General features: G+C 33.8%; 2 protein-coding genes across 4 annotated transcripts in view; one reads left to right on the top strand and one right to left on the bottom strand.

Moving 5' to 3' along the window:
• The window catches only part of dome (domeless), a 65,636-nt gene extending 45,921 nt beyond the window's left edge, over positions 1-19,715 (top strand). The window contains exons 5-7 of one of the 3 annotated variants that reach the window (XM_067780730.1): positions 17,412-17,522; positions 17,590-18,403; positions 18,473-19,715. The gene's annotated coding sequence lies outside the window, so the exon portion shown is untranslated. Of the gene's footprint in view, positions 1-57; positions 7,690-17,411; positions 17,523-17,589 lie in introns of those variants that run through there. The other 2 variants (XM_067780729.1, XM_067780728.1) reach the window with 2 other exon arrangements.
• On the bottom strand, positions 8,147-12,640 carry AP-1-2beta (adaptor protein complex 1/2, beta subunit). Its single transcript, XM_067780732.1, has 7 exons — positions 12,509-12,640; positions 12,112-12,238; positions 11,888-12,058; positions 10,986-11,171; positions 10,233-10,919; positions 9,360-10,172; positions 8,147-9,303 (listed from the first exon to the last, which is right to left on the bottom strand). The coding sequence occupies exons 2-7, from the start codon at positions 12,217-12,219 to the stop codon at positions 8,515-8,517; spliced, it is 2,754 nt and encodes a 917-aa protein (XP_067636833.1). The 5' UTR covers positions 12,220-12,238; positions 12,509-12,640; the 3' UTR covers positions 8,147-8,514.
• Positions 19,716-23,408: the final 3,693 nt, after the last annotated feature.

Genomic DNA, 23,408 nt, shown 5'->3' with positions numbered 1-23,408 from the left:
TTTTAATTGAATTGAATGTTCGTTTGTAATATTAGTACTTCTATGTTATCTTTTCAGCTCTGGTGTGGCAAATCGAATTGAACATCCGTCTGTAATATTAGTACTTCTATGTATCTGCAACTGAACTCGACAAAAGGCGGGATCGCCAATTGTGGTTATATGAAAATATGTTGTTTAGACTTTCCGTGTAACAACTAGGCGTATACGCAACTTTCTCGTACTGAATATACAGATCCGACTAAATTAATAAATTTCTATTTAATATATATTATTTTATAAAATGTAATTTTTATTTTGATAGATATTTATCTTTTATTAAGTTTATATTCAACACAATTTCTTTTTGTAATGAAAATTTTTGATAATCACAAAATCAATATTGAATATTAAAAATTGGTAAAACATTTCAAAATTACAAAATTCAAAGTAACTTAAACACAAAGTTAAATGAAAATAATAAGAATCCTACAGGGACCTACTTGTTTTATGCCGACTCCGAACGGCATCTGCGAGGCAGATGAGTTTTCACTGAGAGGTTTTCATGGCAGAAATACACTCGGAGTACTTGCCGAGGGCCGACCCCGCTTAGAAAAATCGTCTTCTAATTGAAAAAAATCTGTTTGTATTTTTTAAAAAGGCTCTTTAATATTGCAGAATCATTTTCACATTTTCACATTGCGAATCCACACTAATAAAAAAAAAACGCTTTTGTGTTCTATAAAATGTGATGGTGATTTGAAAAACGTCCAACAAAAATATGTGCATCTGTTAGACTAAGCGAAAGCAATAGCAAAAATGAAAAAAAAAGTTGAATACCGTTTTGTGGCTTGCTCACAAATTCGATTTCGAAGTCGCAGATGTGCGAAAGAAAGTTTACTCTGAATCCTCCAAAATACATATTTATTTGTAAAATCTGTTTTTAAAGGCTAAATGAGTATTAGATAGTATTAATATACTAATATACGACATTATGTTTCAAAATAAATGTATGTGAAATTAACAATAGTTTTTTTTAAGTTGAAATAATTTAAAAATATTACATGTTAATTTTTTCTATGAAACGTTTTCAATTGCAATTGTTTCCAATAGCTTAATTCGTTTTTGTTTTTTAGTTTCGAAATACGTAAAATTTTTCATAGTTTTAATTTCACTTATTTTATGTTCTATGGAAAGCGCATTACATTTTTGTAATTTTTTGTTCTCCCTGGGTCGCTCAGTAAAAAACTCATAATTTATAACTCTTGCCTTACATTTTTTGTTTATTTCAGCGTTGGCTGATCAATGCGGAATTCGTTTAATTTATAGAATAATTTTAAATTTTATTAATAGTACATACATTAAAGCGATGAAGTGCACTCACTCCCCGCTTAACAATAGCAACGAACATTTTTTAATAGCACAGTGGGTTATGTCTTCAATTTCGTCGTAGAATTCATTAAACTGCGCACTTTTTTCCTACATTCGTTCCACTATGCATTATTTTATAAGATTTCCCAAAGCTATTTCTGTACGAACATAAAATTTTATTTATTTGATTATATTATTACAATTTTTTTATTTATTTAAAATCAACAATGGTACATAGGGAGCAAAGTCAATGAATAAAAAAATAAGTGAAATTAAAAAAAAAAAATACCGACCATGTGGCATTGACAAACAAACAAAACAGGCTTAACTATTTTCAATTCAAACAATTTTTTTACTTCGCTTATTTTCTGAAATTTAAAAGGATTATAATTTTACTATACTTCAGCCAGAAATTCAAACCCTGGAACAAAGAAAAAACAAAGTGGTTCAAAATTAAAAAATAGTGAAAAAATTTCAAGTAAACAATCGCTTATAATTAAATAATAATAACATGGTATCTTAGTAACTAACAATGTTTAACAAATTAAAACTAAAAATAATAGAAATTTGAAAATGCATTAAAATAAAAAAGTTAACTAATACCTGTAAAAGTACGAATACATAAACAACAGGGTTATTGAAAAGCAAACAAAAAATGTAAAAAGATCATGGAAAAGACTTTAATCCAAAAATGTGTAAAATGTAAAAAAAAAAGTTTTTAAAATCATGAAACAAACAAAATAATATTAAGAATACTAAAAATTTAAAATAAACTAAAAACTAGAATTATGTATAACGTTAATTTAACTAATCTAAACAACGGTATTTGAAAAAATGCTTAGAGCAGAACAAGAAGCAAAATATGTATAGTTACAAAAAGTCGCGGCACAGGGTATGAAAGGCAGTTTGCCTTAACTTACTAAATTTTTAGTTACTTTATCCAAAATTTTTTCGTTTATTTCATCTTTTTGTTTAGTTTTTTTTAATTCTTTATTTTATTTTCCCGTTTTTATTATTTATGTTAACTAATTTTTCTTCTTTGTTCTTTTATTTCGTTGACATATTTTTTGTTTTTTTTTTTAAATACATTTTCGCTTCTTTTTTACATTTTTCCTTTTTTAATTTTTTTAATTTATTTGGGTTTTTTTTTATTAAAAGGTTGTTATTTTTTATTGTTTCATGCTTTTTTTTATAAATTTTTTCTGTTTTTTCTTTTTTAATAATTTACTGTTTTTACTTTTTTGAATTTTTGGTCAATGTGTTTTTAAAATCTTATTTATTTTGTTTGGTAATTCAAGCCTTTTTGTTTTTATATATATTTTTTTAATTTTCATACACCAGTTTTTTACGCTGTTCCCAGTTGATGATTTTTTTTTTTCTTTATTACTACTATTTTTTCTTTATTACACTGGCACACAAAAACGTGGTCATACATAGGACTAGACCCATACACCCACATGTATTGTGGGGCGCTGATTCGTGAGCTTTGCCAATACACCCTAAAAATCTTGAGATAATTGCAAAACTGTGATAAGTGCAAATATTGCGGTTATCAAAATTAAACTACAAATTTTCGAATTAAATTACGGATATTTCTAGAGTATTTAGAGCTTCTGAATAGGAATTCGAACTCAAGATTTTAATATAATGAAATTGCAAAAGAACTATATTGGTTTTACTTTTGGCGCTCATAACGCGCTACAGTATTAATTTGCTATCCGATTTGAATATTTTTTTTATATAAAAACCTTTGAGATTTAACATAGCATAGTTGAGATACATTTTCTGATTTTGTTTGTTTTTATTTGGAACTAGTGTTTGTTTGGTAAAATTTATTAAAATAAGCAAGAAACTAAAAAAATTCCAAAATGTATCTCATCTATCCCAGCAAACACAGTTTTTAACGTTAGAGAAATATTGTAGTTTTACATTAGAATTCTAATGTAGTTCTCTAATGCATTCGAATCGAAAACTTGGGTAGAGAACTCGATTAGAATTCGACTCGGAAACGATTCGAATAACACTAGAAATGCGATGTTATGATTATTGTCACAGTTATCGATTATTCGCACGACATGATCAGTCATAGTGTTATACAAAAAAAATAAAAATAGTGAAAAGTTGTGTGGAAATATTATAAGCTGAGAAATAAGTTTTTTTATTTATAATAAATACTAGTAAGTGAAAATGAATCCAAGAAAGTTAAAAAGGGAAAGCAAGCCGATTATTGAAGGGCTATTTGAATGGCATGAAGAAAACGCTTCCTCATCCGTACCTCAAACCAATGCCGAGCTCAATCCTGAGGAAATAAGTGGAAGCGAAGATCCCAACACATTAACTAGTACTGAAAACTGTGAAACATACGATAGGATTTTGAATTATTTTTATTTTATTATAAGTTATAAGCTTATAACCAAATAAAAGTATCTGATATAATGAAACAATGAAAATTTCGCTGATTTTAAATAACTGAACTAAATTGCGCATCACTTAAAAATTCTCATTAGAAACCCATTAGCAATTGACGTTAGAATTCGATTAGAATTCTAACCCTTTTCTCGATATCGAGAACGAAGTCCCCTTTTTGTCGAGAATGCTATAATTCGCGACAGTTTCGCAAATCGTCCTCCCTATTTCATTATTTTAAAAACTGAGTTCGAATTCCTATTGGAACCTCTAAATACACTAGAAATATCCTTAATTTAATTCGAAAATTTTTAGTTCAATTTTCATAACTTCAAAAAGTAAAACCAATATTTTTTTCCGATTTGATGATTATAAAATCTGACTTCGAATCCAAATATATGCTTTGAATTTGTTTTCCTAACGTAAGTTAAATTCACAAAGGCCCTTACCAACAATTTAAAATTTTATAGGAGAAGCAAAAAGTATTTTATTTTTACATTCACTACATGCCTTCCGTTGTTGTTGGTTCTAACTCTATAAAAGCTTTACTGGTGCTGCATTTTCATATAACATACCAAAAATCTGCGAAAAATGAAGTTTCTAAAAATCTCTTTGTGAATTAAGCTAACGATAATCTCTCAAAACACTACAAATATCCTTAATTTAATTGGAAAATTTTTTAGTTTAATCTTCATACCCGCATTTTTGTACTTATGCCTTTTTTGCAAAAACTCAAGATTTTGATGGTGTAAGCTGACTAAAATTAACAGAATCGCAGTCCCAAAAAAAACAATTATGTAGGTGCATGTCCTATTTACCGACAGATTTGTTTGGCGTGGGCAATTAATAAAAAAATTATGACCCAAATAACTGACTTCTTCAACAAACTTTAAGTGTTGTTAACAGCTACGAAAACAGTATTTTAATTATACTTATTCACAAAAAATATATATACATACAAATATATATTAAATACATACATATACATAAATACCTACATATATACATAATGAAATTGCTTCGTTTGAAAAAGTGGTCCGTCCATTCGTTCTACATTTTGTTTGGAATTTTCAGCTCTTTCATTCGAACATAACGAAAAATTTTTATTCCCACTTAATCATGTTTTATTATTATCATTAGTTTAATTATATTTGCCATTTGTGCTTTAAGGTTATAAAATTATAAAAATTAAAAAAAGGAACAAATTGTAGCTCATAGTTTTTAAATGTTATATTTAGTTTTCCAATTTTAAGTTTTGTTTGGGTTTTTTAGAAATGTTTTTTTGCTTTTTAAATAGCCGCAAAAGCATTTTTTTTGCATGTGAACAAATTTTATTTAAATATAAGAACCGTAATTGGCTGCATTTTAATTTGAAAGTGCCAAATTTTTTTCTTGTTCGTCCGGAAGATTTGCTGCCAATTATTTCGTAGAAAAGCAGCGGGAGCAATAATAACGTAATAAAACAAACAAAAACAAGTAAGGAAGGCTAATTTCGGGTGTAACCGAATATTACATACTCAGCTGCCAAATTAATGCCCCTATTACCGTTTACAACTCAACTCTGGTTGGGTTGAAATTTCGCAATTTGGTATTACAGATTACAACTCAACCTGTCAAAAAAAATTTCGGTTGAGTTGTCTAGCCTTACAACTTTTTGTGGCATTGCCGTTTACAACCTTGTGTTGGTGTAGTTGTCAAAGACGTGAAAATCTTACAACTGCTTACTAGCAGTTGTCTCATACAATTTTGCAGTTGTTTTGAAAAAATGTTACGTTTTAGAAGACGGTTCACCACCTAATTTTTAACAAAAATTTTCAAAGTTGGTATCAAAAGACACGTTTCGACCTCCGATTTAAGAATCCGAAAACAAAAATTGTAATTCTTTACGACAGCATGACACTGCTAATACGCGTCCAAAAATATCGAGAGAGGTGCCAAAAGACGCTATTAATCTCGAGAACAATAATCCGAAAGCGGAAAATAAACATTTTATCTCTGTCCGGAGATATTTTCAGTTGAAGTTGGCGATTTTCATGTGGTTGTTGTAATGTTGTTGCCTTTTTTCGGTTTGTGTTTAATATCTTTTGAACGAGTTAAAATTTGTATTTTCCGCCTTCGGATTATTAATACTGATGTCAAGACGCGTCGTTTAATACCTCTCTCGATATTTTTGGACACGTATTAGCAGTGTCATGCTGTTGTAAAGAATTACCACAAAAATTAATTCTAATAAAATCTAATTTCATGTGGTTGTTGTATTTTGCCAGATTTTTTGTATACAGCAATGCAGAAAGGTGTTGGACCCAACCAGGATTATTTTTACGAATCGCGGCCAAAGGCCGCCAACGCAGAAAGATGTTATGTGCAAAAAAACTGTGGACCGGGCCTCATATTTCGGACCCTCTCGGGCCATTTTGTGGGTCTTTGTAAATATCTTTCGAAAGAAATAAAATTTTTAATTTTCGCTTTCGAATCCTAAAAACGGAGATGGAAACCCGTCTTTTGATACCACCTTTGATAAGATTTAGATGGTGCACGGGCTTATAAAACGTTACCAAAAAAAAAAACAAAAAATTTAAAGCCGGTAGTTAAACCTTTTTTAATCAAACAATAATCAACAATTTTGTACACATTTCTAGAAAAACCGACGTTTAAACGAATTACATTGAATAACTTTTTGACTTTATGTAGTGACATTCCATAGTTGGACGAGGCTGGTCGCAGTTTGGATGCAGCCAAAATAGGTGAAATTATGCGAGTCCCATTGATACTAATCACTACTCCTGGGAATCCTATTTGAGTAAAATACAGTTTTTTCTGTTAGGCTTTTAATCTACTTCGCACAAATACGCTCCTCAATTATATCTAATACCAGCCCAACACACAAATCATTTCCACAGCATATTTGATAGCTGCCGTCAGCAAGGAATCGGAGTGTGGCGCATAATTTTAAAATACGAACGCGTATGCGGAAATGGTTCTTAATTTTGTTTAGTACTGAGTAAAATGCTTCCTTTCCAATCTGCAAAATAACTTCATATGAAGCTCATTATTTGTCACTTAAACATTTTCTTACTTGGTGCTTGGTAGTTCCAAGGGATTGGAATGATCACGCGAATGTTTCCGTATTCACGACATGTCAATCACCATTTTTCGGTTTTTCGAAATTTTCGATATCGAAAAAGTGGGTGTGGTTATAGTCCGATTTCGTTCATTTTAAATAGCGATCTGAGATGAGTGCCCAGGAACTTACATACCAAATTTCATTAAGATACCTCAAAATTTACTCAAGTTATCGTGTTTACAGACAGACGGACGGACGGACATGGCTAAATAAATGAATGAAAATCTTTTTTCGCCCAGATCATTTTGATATATAGAAGTATATATCTGTCTCGATTAGTTTATGCCGTTACGGGATACTGTTATGCGAACAAAATTAATGTACTCTGTGAACTCTGCTCAGCTGAGTATAAACACGTGGAACAGGAAGACAACATTAAAAAACCAAATCTTCCGGGCGAATAGGAAAAAAATTATTCGTCCATAATTTTATAAAAAATCATATGTTTTACAATTTAAAATATTTACGTTTTTATGTTTAGTTTTTACTATTAAAATTTTCTTAAAATTTTACTAAAACTAAACTAACCTAAGTTTACTAACCTTAAAATGAATAATAAAAACTGTCTCATCTATGAAGGTTTTTTTACGATATTTTATAAAAAAACATCTGTTTTGACTTATTGTGGCCTTTGTTTTGCAAAAGAAACACAAAATAAACTAAGCTAAAACTTAGAGGAAAACATATTTTAAATCATTTTTTTTTAATTTACTATTAAATACATAACTTGACAAATTTTTTTAAGTTATGTTAAGTTAGGTATTAAAGCGCGTTAATGTAAGCTGAAAACAAACAATAAAAAATGATTGCTACTTACGTGTGTGCATAAAAAAAATATTCAAATATCTAACAAACTTTGAGGTGGGTTAGAATGACATTTTTTTGTGGTTAATAATTCTTTTTTTAGTTAATTTCGGCGCCACATTTATACTTTTCCGGGCAAAAAGCGCAAACCAAATTTGACAAGGGATGACGGAAAATCGTTCCAATATACATCGCACAATGAAGCTTTAACACGTGGAACATAAAAGATAAACGCCATCTCTGGTGCATCGGGAGTAGTCGTGTCCGGTAAAAAGATGATATAATCTCGGTTGATCACCTTGTTGGATGCTATCATATTTTATTCTTAACTTCACGCCCCCCATATACCTGGGGTATATAGTTTTCCCTTTTTCCGTTCAAGAGCACGGAAAATAGCTGCTAACAATACCATATCCGAAAGGTTATATGGGTGTAGACTTAAATCCCATTCCAAAAATTTAAAACTTTTGACATCAGAACAGTTTATTGTATGAGTAAGTATGCTTATAATAGGATACACATTCACTTAACGCAGTTTGCTGAACTACTTATATATAGCATTTTTTTTCCACAAGCAGTATTTAAAAATTAAAATTTTTGGGAATGTTTACTTTAACAAGTTTGCATCTTAAATAGTTATTTTGCACATTACATAGAAATTAATTTAATGATTATTTGCTAGATAACTTTTTTACGCTAATACGCGTTAGATTGTATATTGTGTAAGAAAACGTTAGATATTTGCATAATATTTCAAACATAAAAATTTTTTAACTCTTAATATTTTATTTAATCTATTAACACCTCCCACTGCCATACTAACATAATCCAGCTTATGGCGAGCGTATTATGGCTTCATAAGCAGCGAAAATCATTGGCGCCACCTCGACCGAACGTGATTTCAAGCTCAATGTAGCATCTGGATTACCTGGCTGCAGTTTCAATTCCAGTAAAACCCATATATTGTTTGTCAATTTCAGCGATTGATACAACATATCCTGTCCCTCAACATTACGCTTTGCAATTGTGAATACATTATTTGTAGTCATTTTCGATGCAATGCCATCTGTGGTGCCAATCACACCACTTAAGCTATATTGCACCTCATTGGCAGCGGGTATCTCCTTCCAAGTATTTAAGAACACACGTTTATCCAGTTGGCCATCCTCAGCGAATAGTACGTTACCATGTACCAAGCATGCAAAGTAAAAGATATCGATATTGTTTTTGACAGCTACTTGTAAATTATTTAAAGGTTCCATGCGTTGTACAGGGCCATGAGTTCCAAGCGATAGTCTAGCTTCGGTACTCTGGTTAGGCGGCAAAGGTGCCACTTGCATAGGTGACCCGGGTATTAAGCCAAAGCTATTTTTATTTAGTTGTATGGCAAAGCCACTCATAGGTTGCATTGCTTTATTGGTCAGAGTCATATCCATAAATATTTCACCATTGCAACGCGAAAATGTACCTTGTATTTCGAGACCTTTACCCTTTTCGGCAGGTAACCAACAAATTTTCGGTATTTGAACACCCACGGTGAGGGCAGCTCCTGATAAACCGAATATGTCACCAAGTAAACTAGTGGCACCTCCTGCTGCTGGTTCTGTGGGTCCACCGCCAAGCTGATAAATTAAAGTATATAGCAAAATATCTTGAACTACAAAATTTATTTCCTTACCAAGATATCCAAACCACCACCTAGTAAATCGACATTGCTGGTTGTTTGCGCAGCTACCGGCATGGCAGGCGCGTTAATGTCCATTGATAATAAGTCGCCAATCAGCGACTCTTGATTGGGTATTACCATTGCTTCACCACCCTTCTCGGCTTCTGAATTACCTGCAGCAGGTGTACGATTTGGTAGTGATTTGCGCACGCCAGCACCACGTCCTTCAACAAATGCTGTTGGTGGCTTATGATAAACACTTGCCAGGGAACTAATATGACAAATTAGCTCATCCAATAGTGTAGGCTCTAACAAATCAGTTTCTTCTGATATCAAAGGCTTATCAGCCAAAACAACTTCCTTGGCCGCAGCTGGGTCAGTGGACAACAATCGCCAATAGATAAAACCACGATCACGCAAATCAGGATTATCTGAATCTTGGGTAGCTAAAGAAAGTACGTGTTGCACAAGTTCTTGTGTGTCAGATGGGCGTTTTAAGAATAATTTAACCACAGCGGTCAACAATTGCAATTGCACTTGAGCGTTTTCATCTTGGAAGCCTTCCAAAAAGCTATCGAGTAATTCATCAGCATTATCAATACGCTCAGCATATTCCCCAATAATCCAAACCATGGAGGCGCGTGCCTCAGGCTCATCGAGTGTATCAAGATTCTCACAAAGTGTGCTAATAATGCTTTCATATTTATTCGGGTACTTGCGGAAAATGTCTTTAATTACAACAATTGCCTCTTGAACAACATAATTTACTTTGGTTTGAATCAAATCGAGAAGTGTAGAAACGCAGCGTTCGGCTGATGGTTCGACCTAAAAGAGACGGTAAAATTTTACATAAGCAAATACATATTTATAAGACGCATTAAACACCTTTATAGCACAACGCCCAATGGCGCGTACAGCCTTGCGCACAAAATCTACATCCACCTCAGTGGCATATTCTTTTAATTCACTTAAAACTTGTGCAATGTTGGTTTGATTGGCCAAACGTATCATAATGTCGAGCTTTTCTAATTTTACATAAATTGGATCATTGTACTTAACAAAGAACACTTTCATCTCATGCTTAAGAATGTCTGGGCGCTTTTGCACAATTAAATTTATGTTACGCAGTGCCACATATTGAACCTCCGGCTCTGAGGAGAGTAGTGTAACTAATGGTGGCGCCAACTTCTTAGTGAGTGTGGCACAGAAATCGCTATCACTTGAAAGCATTTCTAATAATTTCATGAGCACTTTAACAGCGCTCAATACAACTGCTGCATTAGCGTGTGCTAAACGTGGTGTTATACGTTCGCAAATCGATTGAGCTTCGCGCTCATCTTTAGGACTATAATTAGCCAATGAATCAAGAATGAATACTTGTCCCCATTCGGTGCATTCGTTAAGCGCAGTAAGCAATTTGTTAATAGTAACTGAGTTCATTTCAACAAGGGGTTGACCCGACTGACTGGCTTCGTTAATTTCACTCAGTGCAGCAACAGCGTTGGCCACCACCATGGGATTCGAATCGGAGAGTAAATCTTTTAATTGATCTAAAAAGCCTTGATCTTCCACCTATTGAAAAAAAAAAAAAAACGCTGGTGAGTGCAAAAATGAGTTTCTATTTTTATTTTAAATTACCATTGATGATGAGATGTCATAAAGCTTAGCAACACAAACCGCGGCTGTTTTACGTACATAGGGATCCTCATCCTTCAAGCACTTTCGTAGTGGCTCGCATAAATATTCGGTTATCTTATCAACGCGTATACATCCCATCGTACGTACAGCCAAAGCACGTATAAGGGGATTGGAGTCTTCGCAGTCCTGAAGAGACAACATATTTTAAAAGCAGTTAGTCCTAGAACTGAGCCGTTATTTTTGAAAGTGCCAAAAATAGTTTTTCAAACGTTTCATAAGTCCACTCCAAACAGGCATGGTTACAAATCTTTCTAGTTTATAACTCAATCACCTTGGTAATATACGTTTTTAGATGAAATAACCTCGATTATATGCGTTTTTAGATTTTGAATAAGGATAGTTCAAGTGTATTCTAGTTCTGAATAAGATTTCCAAGTATGTATTTATATTCGAATTTGCAAGGTTGAAATAGGAAGCGAGCTATATTGGTTTTAACAAAGCGAAAAAAAAAAAATGTTTTTAAATGTTGCATAGCTCGCTTCCAATTTCATCCTAAGAAAATCATAGTTCTAATGCAAATGTATACTTTGATTGCTATTTAGACCATTTAAATGCACTAGAAAAAATCCTAATTTATTTGGAACATTTTTTATTTTATTTTCATACCAATTTTCTTACTTATATCTTGGTTGCCAATACGTCGAGATTTTGAGTGTTTTGCAAATCTGACTAAAATTACGAACCGGCGCCAAGAGATGCATATATGTTAGTACATGGGTTCAATCCCACGTGCCAAACACTTTTTTTTGGGAGCCGATGTAATTTTTTCTTGATGAAACTTAACATTTATAGTATTTGGGGAAAAACAAAGGCTCATCTATAACAATTGAATTAGCAATTACCTTCACAAATGTATTAACTGCCATAATTGCCATATCTGGTTGCGACTTAGCGTAATTCATTAAATATAAATAAACCAATTTCTTAAGCTCCAAATTATCCGTTTGCATACAGTTGACCACATCAGGAAATAGTGCAGATACATCCTTGCCCACTGTCATGCTAGCAATAACCTTAAATATAGCTGTAGTCACTCAATAAGGGTGCTGGTTTATTATTATCATACCTTTTTTACTGCTTCTTTTTTCTTTTCTTTTTTGTCATTATTCAGCTCGGATTTAAGCTCAAAGATTTCACCTTTCTTCGTGGTGGTAAAATACTTCGAGTCAGTCATATTTTCAATGTATTATGGGCTTCAAAAGAAATATATGTTAGTTTTATATGATTTTCAAGCATGTAGCAAAGTTTTATCTGCTTTCAAGCAGTGCAAGTCTGCACACCCACAATTTGAGGTATACAAATTTGGTGTCAGAAATCGCTGGTCTACGCGAAAGGGCGTTGCGGGTATTTTCAAGCGATTTTCTTAGTTTTTTTAAGTCTTTCCTTCCCAATAATTTTACCTCAAAGATATACATACATTGAGTGTTTATCTACAATCATATACACTATTTAGATTGTTTTACCTTATTTTAAAACAGTAAATTAACCTTTTTCAAATCGGATAATAAAATTGTTAAACTATGCCAAATAATGATTTTAGGAGCTGTGTTTATTGCGCATCGCTCGCTTATGTGAGTTATGTCAGCGGAGAAGACGTGCATACAAATATTTCATGTATTTTGTTTCTGTCGAAACATGGACTAAAGCGTCAGTTACTCACGAACGTACGTAGAAAAGACGTGTCACCCTACAAGAATACTGACTATCATATGACTATCATCTGTTTGTCAGCAATGTCAACCTAACGATCAGCGCCTCATACAAACTTTCTATCACGAACTTAAGGGGACTTGCGCAAATGTGATGTAAACAACTGTGTACGTGTGAGTTTTTGTCTCCTTCTTATACACCAACATGGCCTATTGATTAAGTATATAGCCGTACTGCTCACTCTCATTCCTTTCCCTGGATCAGTGATGACACTGTAACTATCAAAAAGTGTCATAAATGATAGTTTACTGTAGATATCAGGTTTGACTGTTATACTATCATAAATGACCATTGTTATATTCCGCCAAAAATGAAACAATGATTTTTGCTTTTTATTTACTTTATTTCATTACGTTTTTAATTTTGTACGTGATAAAAGCATACGTGTTTCTTGTTTCTTTAAAATAAATAGTTTTATAAGAATTCGAGTTCAGAATGTTCAATTTAAATTCAGAAAATAACAAAACAACAGAAGAGCGCTTTCCTCATGCGGAAACACATTTAAAAATGAATCACCACTAACCACTATTATTTTTCGCGTATCAATTTTTTGAGTGCGCCCCATACATTCCGACAGCTTTTGGTATTTTTTAATATTATTTTCGATTTTTTTTCTTTTAGCATGGAGCTTTGAAATGCTCTTATTTTCATTTTTTAAACTTATTTTTTATATGGTTTTCGTCGGTTGAAAATGGCGGAATTTAAAAAATAACAAAACAACCGTGATAATCATTTGATTGTCATATGACAGTCAGTAGTGACAACATGATTAAATCGGATAAACTGTTCTCGCATACATAAAATTCCGTTGAGAATTATGTATCTGTCTCACATGCATAATGGTATCTTCTGTATGTTATTTTGGTCTGTACCAGGTGTCCGAAGCTTTCCCAGTTTGAGTCCTTTTTCATGATTATAGGCTGTCGTTGGGTATATGCGGACATGCGTGAGCAAACAAAGGAACATACATTAATTTGAGTATAAATGTTTACATCATCGCAGGATCAGCATTGTCAATTACAAGTGTGAGTGTATTAGTAAAACTATCAGCGTTTCTTGTAGGGCAGCTGACACGACCTAACAACCCTACAAGAATACTGACTATCATATGACTATCATCTGATTGTCAGCAATGTCAACCTAACGATCAGCGCCTCATACAAACTTTCTATCATAAACTTAAGGGGACTTGCGCAAATGTGATGTAAACAACTGTGTACGTGTGAGTTTTGTCTCCTTCTTATACACCAACATGGCCTATTGATTAAGTATATAGCCGTACTGCTCACTCTCATTCCTTTTCCTGGATCAGTGCTGACACTCTAACTATCAAAAAGTGTCATAAATGATAGTTTACTGTAGATATCAGGTTTGACTGTTATACTATCATAAATGACCATTATTATATTCCGCCAAAAATGAAACAATGCTTTTTGATTTTTATTTACTTTATTTCATTACGTTTTTAATTTTGTACGTGATAAAATCATACGTGTTTCTTATTTGTTTAAAATAAATAGTTTTATAAGAATTCGATTTCAGATTGTTCAATTTAAATTCAGAAAATAACAAAACAAAAGAAGAGCGCTTTCCTCATGCGGAAACACATTTAAAAATGAATCACCAGTTACCACTATTATTTTCGCGTATCAATTTTTTGAGTGCGCCCCACACATTCTGACAGCTTTTGGTATTTTTTAATATTATTTTCGATTTTTTTTTCTTAGCATGGAGCTTTGAAATGCTCTCTTTTTCATTTTTTAAACTTATTTTTTATATGGTTTTCGTCGGTTGAAAATGGCGGAATTTAAAAAATAACAAAACAACCGTGATAATCATTTGATTGTCATATGACAGTCAGTAGTGAGAACATGATTAAATCGGATAAACTGTTCTCGCATACATAAAATTCCGTTGAGAATTATGTATCTGTCTCACATGCATAATGGTATCTTCTGTATGTTATTTTGGTCTGTACCAGGTGTCCGAAGCTTTCCCAGTTTGAGTCCTTTTTCATGATTATAGGCTGTCGTTGGGTATATGCGGACATGCGTGAGCGAACAAAGGAACATACATAAATTTGAGTATCAATGTTTTCGTCATCGCAGGATCAGCATTGTCAATTACAAGTGTGAGTGTATTAGTAAAACAATCAGGGTTTCTTGCAGGGAAGCCAACCTAATATAAACGCACGCAAGTCATTTTCTGTCAAAAATGTTTCATGCACATACAACTTGTATGAGAGCAACCCAAATTGAATTTGCTGCGTGAACTCGATTTCCAATTTTTGTTCAGCGCGACATTTAGATTTGGCGTTTGCACACATGCTTTACATTGTCGCAACGCATGCTTAGTTGAGTTAGAGCAAAAACGCCGGTTGTTTGCGTACGCTAAAAAAACGCAGTGCGGTTTTACTAGGTTGGCTTGTAACTTATAAGTGTGTAATGTAAGAGCCTCCTGCGAATTACAACCAGATTGACTGAAATTTGTGTGTGTTAGTGCAGTCGGGTGACTTCGTGACACACGTATTTGTTGGCTACACGTTGATGAAAATCAAAAATTTTTGATTTTTTCATTTGACGCTAGCTTATTTGATAGTCGCGGGGTGTGATTGACAAAACAGCAGTGTTGTATTTAGTTTGTGTCGACATTCAAAATGAACAAGTGCGCGGAAGAACAGCAATTCATATTAAAATTTATTGAAAATTATCAATGTTTAGCAGCTTTATGGAATGTAAAGCTTTTATTATTGTTTAATAAAATTTTTATTATTTTTTTTAATTAATTAATAAAACTGCTGTGGTTGCAAGAGAAAAAAGTCATCATCTGATGAGGGCATATTCACGTCCGAACGCTACGGTTTCTCAATGCAAATGTTGATTGATGGCTTTTTATTTGATAGTCGCAGGGCAAGCGCCAAATACCCGACACGCACACATACAAAAATTCAGTCAATCTCGTTGTAAATCGCAGGAGGCTCTAAACGAAAACTCACCGACGTTCAACGCACGTACGTACGTAGCCCGGAACCATTGTAAATTTTACCAAGTAGCGCAACTAACAGCTGATCGGTGAAAATTCGCACTTTAGATTATTTATTGGCGGTTACACACAGCCGGAACTTCCGGAAGTTGCTTAGTACTCCGTAAATGAGATCTGGAAGTTCAAACGCCCGAGCCAAATGTTTTGAAAAGAGCGCCGAACATCCTTTTGATCAGCAGGAAGTGCATCAAAACAGCACCTCGTTATTTACTTTCGGGTTTTTAACATACAGGCAGCACAGCAACCAGGATTTGCGCTTATTTGTGGCATCTGCAAAATAATTAGAAAGTTCAAGTACTCAACATTGTTACAAAATTGCGCTTTTATTTGTTATTTACCCAAAACTATCAAAACTAAAAAAGTGTTCCCAATTAACATTTTTTTTTTTCTGAAAAGTAACACTTTCAGTACTGTTTTGAGTTTTTTTTTCATTATTCAGAAAGGAGTTTGAAAAGAAATAGCACTTTTCATTTTTAGGAGCGACTTGGGAGTTTGGAATGTGAAACGCACAGGGTGGTCTAAGGCTACATGGGTAACCTTTAATAATTAAACCATGATTTACTCAAGTTATCGTGTTTACGGGGGGACGGACGGACATGGCTAAATAAAAGTCTATATCTATCTCGATTAGTTTATGCCGTTACGGATTACCGTTATGCGAACAAAGTTAATATACTTTGTGAGCTCTGCTCAGCTGAGTAAAAAAAGTGTTGCCATTGACCTGTTTGAATGCATGCTTATGGAAACATCAACTTTTTCTATTTTAATTTTTGATGTTGTGAAAGGCTGGAATTAATATTAAATAAGTATAAATAGATAATATATTTATCCTATGCACTTTTACATAATTATTTCGAATTATTTTCACAATTTTTCAAACTTTAATTAGGTATTTTTGCATTAAACTGCAAACGGTCAAAAATTAGCGCACAAAAGTTTACTAGGCAACTCTGTCTAGTGAGTGAGCGATCATCTGACACGTTATTACGGAAAAAATCAAAATTATTTTGATTTCTACGTTCTGGGCTACGTACGTTCGTGCGTCGAACGTCGTGTCAGCTGACAGGTTTTTTGTACGTACGTTGTTGTTGTTGTTGTAGCGATTAGGTTACTCCCCGAAGGCTTTGGGGAGTGTTATCGATGTGGTGGTCCTTTGTCGGATACAGATCCGATACGCTCCGGTAACACAGCACCATTAAGGTGCTGGCCCGACCATCTCGGGAACGATTTATATAGCCACATTAAACGTTCAGGCCATCCCTCCCTCCCCACCCCCAAGTTCCATGAGGAGCTTGAGGTCGCCAGAGCTTCGTCTGTTAGTGACGTTCGTGGGTAACTGCAGCTTTAGATAACACACGTGGGATATCAAGTACATTGTGAATGAAACTAGGTATCACAGTTTGATTCACTATGATCAAGTACTTGTTTTGTTTACATGCGCCACCTATAATTCCATCATGATATACAATGGTGGTAAACCTGTACTATGGTATCTTCTTTTGCTTAATATTAAGTTTTTACTTACTGCTCGTAACTATCAGAGTAGTTTCAACTTATTTTATTGATTATGAATTGGTTCGAAGTATTAAACAACATCTCCAATTTTTGTTTCAGGTGCGATCCACGCTGACTTATTTCGCACGCGCACGTTTCAAGTTACATTCTGCGCTTTAAGAGTTGGATCACAAACCCAGATTGTTACATCCATTAGCACAGCATTTTTAGGTGAGTACTGCGCAAGCTTTTTAGCAGAAACCATTTATATGTTTCTTAATTCACTAATTTATGTCAGGTCGCACGCGCTGGCACCAGTCTGCAACGAAGACTAAAGAATAACGATCAATTAAACCAAAACGATAATACATCCCTGCATGAGAATGTATACGAATTCATGCCACGATCGAACAACTCATTTAACGCCAGCGGTACTGATCATAGTAAGGTCATACTTGTGCGCAAATATGCTATACAATAGTAACGAAACGTTCGGCAATATAACAGAAGTATGCATCGATAGCATTGAAAAGACAAAAGCGAAACAAAGCAAATATTGGTGATCCGTACAGCGATCGTGGACAAGTTGATTGCGGTTCCTATCAACAAGATTCTCATTTTGATGAATTAAGTTCACAGGGTGATGACAATGATCAAACAACAATAACCAGCGCGAGTAGCAAATGTCATAATTCTTTTATAGAGCACACATATACAAATGGGGAGTGGCACAGCAATAGCAATATCAACGGCACCAACACCGGCATTATATCCAAATTCTGCAGAGTAACACAACGGAAAAACCAATGGTTATGAAAATGCTTGTGTTTGCGACAGTGAGAGCAGATGTAGGAGCTAGGTAGCTTTACACCAATATAGATTTCGATCAGGATGCCGACACCGCAGTTAGATATAGCTTAAATGTGTAAAAAACGTAAAATAAATTTTCCCCTCCCACAAAATAAGGGAAGACATTGACTTCAACATAACACCAGAAGACCACCTGCCATTTGCCTCAAGTTTGCAGTAAGAAGCTTAAAAAATAATACTACCCCATGGCCAGATGGCATTCCAGTAGAAGCCAATGAAAAATCGGAAAAATGCGCCCAGAGGTTATACTGATAAATATGTATAATGTATGTCTTACGGACGGATTAGCAAATGTCATAATTCTTTTATAGAGCACACATATACAAATGGGGAGTGGCACAGCAATAGCAATATCAACGGCACCAACACCGGCATTCTATCCAAATTCTGCAGAGTAACACAACGGAAAAACCAATGGTTATGAAAATGCTTGTGTTTGCGACAGTGAGAGCAGATGTAGGAGCTAGGTAGCTTTACACCAATATAGATTTCGATCAGGATGCCGACACCGCAGTTAGATATAGCTTAAATGTGTAAAAAACGTAAAATAAATTTTCCCCTCCCACAAAATAAGGGAAGACATTGACTTCAACATAACACCAGAAGACCACCTGCCATTTGCCTCAAGTTTGCAGTAAGAAGCTTAAAAAATAATACTACCCCATGGCCAGATGGCATTCCAGTAGAAGCCAATGAAAAATCGCAAAAATGCGCCCAGAGGTTATACTGATAAATATGTATAATGTATGTCTTACGGACGGATTGTTCCCCTAAACATAGATAAGACAGTAGCTAGTGTTAATTGGTAAAGGCAAAGGGGAACCGAACTCGCCATCAGCATATCAGTCGTTATGCATACTCGACACAGCCGAAACACTTTTTGAAAGGCTCCTAAAACCACATACCGCAAGCGCCATAGAACAAGCAAGCATCACCCAAGCAGCATAGTTCCAGGGCCAGAAAATGCACTTGAGGCGCAATTGAAGGCGACTTCATAGTATAAATAGCATAGCGAGGTAATGCTAAATCCAAACGATTTGTCCTCCTTTCAACCTTAGACGTAAGAAACGCTTTCAACAGTGCGAGATGGGCAGAATGTTGGTCGGTTTGGAGCAGCGATTTCAAATACTATGCTACGCTGCATCCCGTCATTAGAAGCTACCTCAGTGATCGCATTCTTATATATCAAACTTCAGAGGTTCCGCAAACCATGAAAGTCACATGTGAAGCAGCACTGGAATCAATTATTGGTACAGACCCATGGAACGCAAGTTACGATACAATTTTCAATTTTGAAATGCCAAAAGATCCGTTCTTAGTATGATACACAGACTAAAGGGCTGCACTTAGCTAAAAGTCGCAGATCGATATTGTTTTAGCATCTTCACGTAAACTGATCGATTAGAAGGCAAATGAAATGTGCTGGAAGTCTATTATGAACAAATGTTAGAATCTATTATATACTTGTAAAGTTTACATTAAAACAATACATTAATACTGTAGTTTTAGATTGAAAAATTATAATTTATTCTTTTGAATTAATTTGATGTAAAATGGTCTTTTTTTTCATGAATCCATATATAGTTGTGGTGAGTAAGTAGTTTTATATGATCTTGCCCAACTCTGTCGTTTTTTAAATCCTCCTTACCTGGAAATGAACTCAGAATCTTTGCTAAGTATCTTTACCAACAATACCATATCGGCGTCAGAAATCATCATATTAACTCGTCCCTGGCGGCAAATTTTTTTCCATTCTCGTTTTTTGCATCTACAGCGGATCACAAAGCCTAAAAAATACCAGGCGCGCAGAACTATATAAGATGACGCCACTCACTAATACGTGTGAGTGGGTGTGTGTAAAAATTTGTTACTTCCTCTAACTCAATAAAAACGGACATTGCATACTTATAGGCTGCAGCTGTTAACTTGTACACTTCCGCTCAAACATCTGAGTTGCCTTTGAAACATCTGCCTAAAAGTATGCATTGTTTGTTTTCATGGATGAGAAGAGGCAACATAATTTAACACACACAGGCAAGTTAAGTATCCGCTTTTGCAGTTCTGCGAGCCTGGTAATAAAAGTGATCGTGGTAGATGCGAATGGAAGAAATTTGCCGCCAGAGAAATTATGAATGTTCTGTACTGTGTAAGGTAAAAATGGCAAACCCATTCATTATTAATTGATTTCTCCGGCGCTACAAAGGTAAATCGGTTTATCGATAGTGATTGTCAATTTGTGTTTGTAAATTTTGTTTGTTGCATTATGCAGCTACTTACTTGTCGATCAATCCACAATTTTATATAAAGTTGCATCATTAAACCTTAACGCGAAAACGGAATTTATCGGTACACAAATGGCCCACCACAAAAACTCTAGAACCAATCAAGATTTTCATAAATTTTTTTTTCGTATTTTATAGCCCCCTATTAGCAGATTAAGACACGATTTGATTCAAGGTCGCATCGTTAACGGCTCTAGAGATGGACAGTAATAATCGAAAACCCGATTAATGCACTTTGCGCCTTAACCGTTAATGATAGAACCATGAGTCATATTTTTTCTCAACCTACAGGTGAGTAGTTATATAATGAAACAAACAAAAATTTGGAAATTTTTCTTGGTTCAAGAGATATACACAATAATCGGTTTGGTCGTTAGTAGTTGTCGACAGGCCGATTATTGTGTATATCTCTTGAACCAAGCCGAATAACAAAGTTTTTGTTTTTTGAAATATGTATGTATAACCTTGGAGTTTAATTTAAAATTTGATAAAAAGTTCCACCATTAACCCTTCAAGACGAAAACTAGAATAGTCGGCCCATATCTTTTGAACCAAGTAAGATTAAAAAAAATTTTTTTTTGCCTTATATAGGTACATATTTGTAGATTTATCGTCAGCATGAAAAAAAGTTCCAGCGTTAAGCCTTCAAAGCGAAAATTGGAATTTAACGGTATACAAATGACCCAGCACCTAAATCGGCCTATATCTCTTGAACCAAGACAGATTTTTCAAATTCTCATTTTGCATTATATACCCACTTACTTGTAGATTAATTCATAATTTTACTCGAAGTTCTAGCATTATCGGTTCAAATTTTATGAGCGACTTATCGATTGATCGATCAGTGCTGACTATCAACAGCTTTTTGTGTATATCTCTTGAACCAAGTAAAATTTCCAATTTTTTTTGTTACATTATATAACTACTCACTTGTAGGTTAAGAAAAAATATGATTCATGGTTCTATCATTAACGGTTAAGGCGCTAAGTGCATTAATCGGTTTTTCGATTATTACTGTCCATCTCTCGAGCCGTTAACGACGCAACCTTGAATCAAATCGTGTTTTAATCTACTAATAGGTGGCTATATAATACGAAGAAAAATTTTTGAAAATCTTGATTGATTCCATAGATTTGATGCTGGGCCATTTGTGTACCGATAAATTTCGATTTTCCGCTGAGTGGTTAATAATAAACGTTCATATCAAGTTGTGGATTGGTCTACAAGTGGGTAACTATATATTGCAAAACAATAGGAGTTCCTGCATCTATTAGCGTCAAACCTCGCGTTCCAGTGAACAGTGATCCATATAACGATAAAAATTTAACATGCAACAACAAATTAATCCATATGGTTCACATTGTTGCATTTGCATGTTAAATTTCTATCCGTATCTGGATCACGCTTCATTGTAACGTCGCAAAAGTCAAGAATTGCCTCGTCACACCGTTCATCGCCTTATGGCTACCAGGAGTAGCAGCATTTCGCTATTTTTAGAATCACAGATATACACGTAGCCTAAAAGGTAAACAACAGTCTTAATTAATGTTTTATTTTAAACCTTTTCATATTTTGTTCGTTTTTATTAAATTTTTTATTTTTTTTCAAATAGTAATTTTGGTAATTCATGATTTAAATTGTATTTAATGTTTTGAGCACATAAAATAAATAAAGTAAAACATATGAAAATGAGTTGTATGTACCCATTTTGCAGAATACTTTTTTGTTGGAATAACATTTTGTTTTTGTAAATTGTAGATTTAATAACAATTTCAACATTATTTTACATTTGTATTTCCATGAATTTCTTTGTTTCGGTAGCTAAATTTCACTTGCATTTCTTTGTTGTCGTTCTAAGTAAGTATATGTTGTTATTTGCTATTTTATTACAAACTATTTGTTTGTTTTTTTTTTCTTGCTTCTATTTTATATTTTACGCTCAATCTAATTTTTATCGACATAGTTTATTTGTTATTTGTAGTAAATACTTTTGTTTTATTTTCAATCATCTGTTATTTAATTTTGTTACCAAATTGTAATTATAAGTAATAATAAGAGTTTTGAATTCAAATTTTGTCACCGTCTAATTTTAAAAGGTTTTAAGTACTTTATTATTGTAATAACGGTAAATAAATTCAGTTACGAACTTTTTCTGGAATGCATTTGATAGCTTATAATTTCACCGTTATACCACTTTTTAATATATTTTTAGTCTTTTTGAAATCATATGTTTTGCATATTTCAATGATAACTTCGAGATTTCAGTCTTTTTAATTAAATGAAAAACTTAGGTACATTAATTTCAGCAGAAAATCATTTAAATCAGGGTAGTCTGTTTCTTTTTGTTCTGTTGCTTCGTTGAAAAGCATTAGGTAGTTAAAGGGTATCCGCGCCGATAGTGATCTTTGCTGTAATTTCGCCATCTTTTATTATTTTTGTGGTAAAGTTGGGCTGTTTTCAAGGCGAATCCATACCATGTGATGGCAAAGCGAATTCAACCAATACGCCGTGCAGAATATCAAATCAGAATAAAATTTTCATTGAATTCGATTAACTGACATATTGTTGTACGAGGCCAAGGCGAATTCAGTACCAGGTGTTGTTATCCCAACAGCTGTTTGCTACATCTTTATTATTTTCCATACAACGCCTTGTGCAACAATATGTCAGTTAATTGAAATCATTGAAAATTTTCTTTTGACTTGACATTCTTCTTCTTTTATTGAATTCGCTTTGCCACCACCTGGTATGGATTCGCCTTGTACGAGGCGTTGTATGGAAAATAATCAAGAAGAAGCAACAACATAACAACACCTGTTACTGAATTCGCCTTCGCTGTTTTCTTAAAAGTAGTATTAAAATCAGTGTGGCCACTTTCAAAACCAATTTGATGGAAGACTAAAAAACTACATCGTGGTTAATGTCAAAAAAGGCGAGGTAGAATTTCTAGAAAAAGATTTTGTTT

Source organism: Eurosta solidaginis, chromosome 4 (genome assembly GCF_040869045.1).
Source record: "Eurosta solidaginis isolate ZX-2024a chromosome 4, ASM4086904v1, whole genome shotgun sequence".
NCBI classification, from domain to species: domain Eukaryota; kingdom Metazoa; phylum Arthropoda; class Insecta; order Diptera; family Tephritidae; genus Eurosta; species Eurosta solidaginis.
The sequence above is the reverse complement of the archived record's forward strand: the minus strand, read 5'-3'. Positions and strand labels throughout refer to the sequence as shown.

Bases quoted from the DNA above. Each gene is read 5' to 3' on its own strand.
- AP-1-2beta (XM_067780732.1), bottom strand. From the start codon at position 12,219: ATGACTGACTCGAAGTATTTTACCACCACGAAGAAAGGTGAAATCTTT. The intron at 12,059-12,111 runs GTATGATAATAA...GCTATATTTAAG, and splicing joins AAAAAGAAGCAGTAAAAAAG to GTTATTGCTAGCATGACAGT. The intron at 10,920-10,985 runs GTAATTTAAAAT...TTTTTTCAATAG, and splicing joins ATGACATCTCATCATCAATG to GTGGAAGATCAAGGCTTTTT.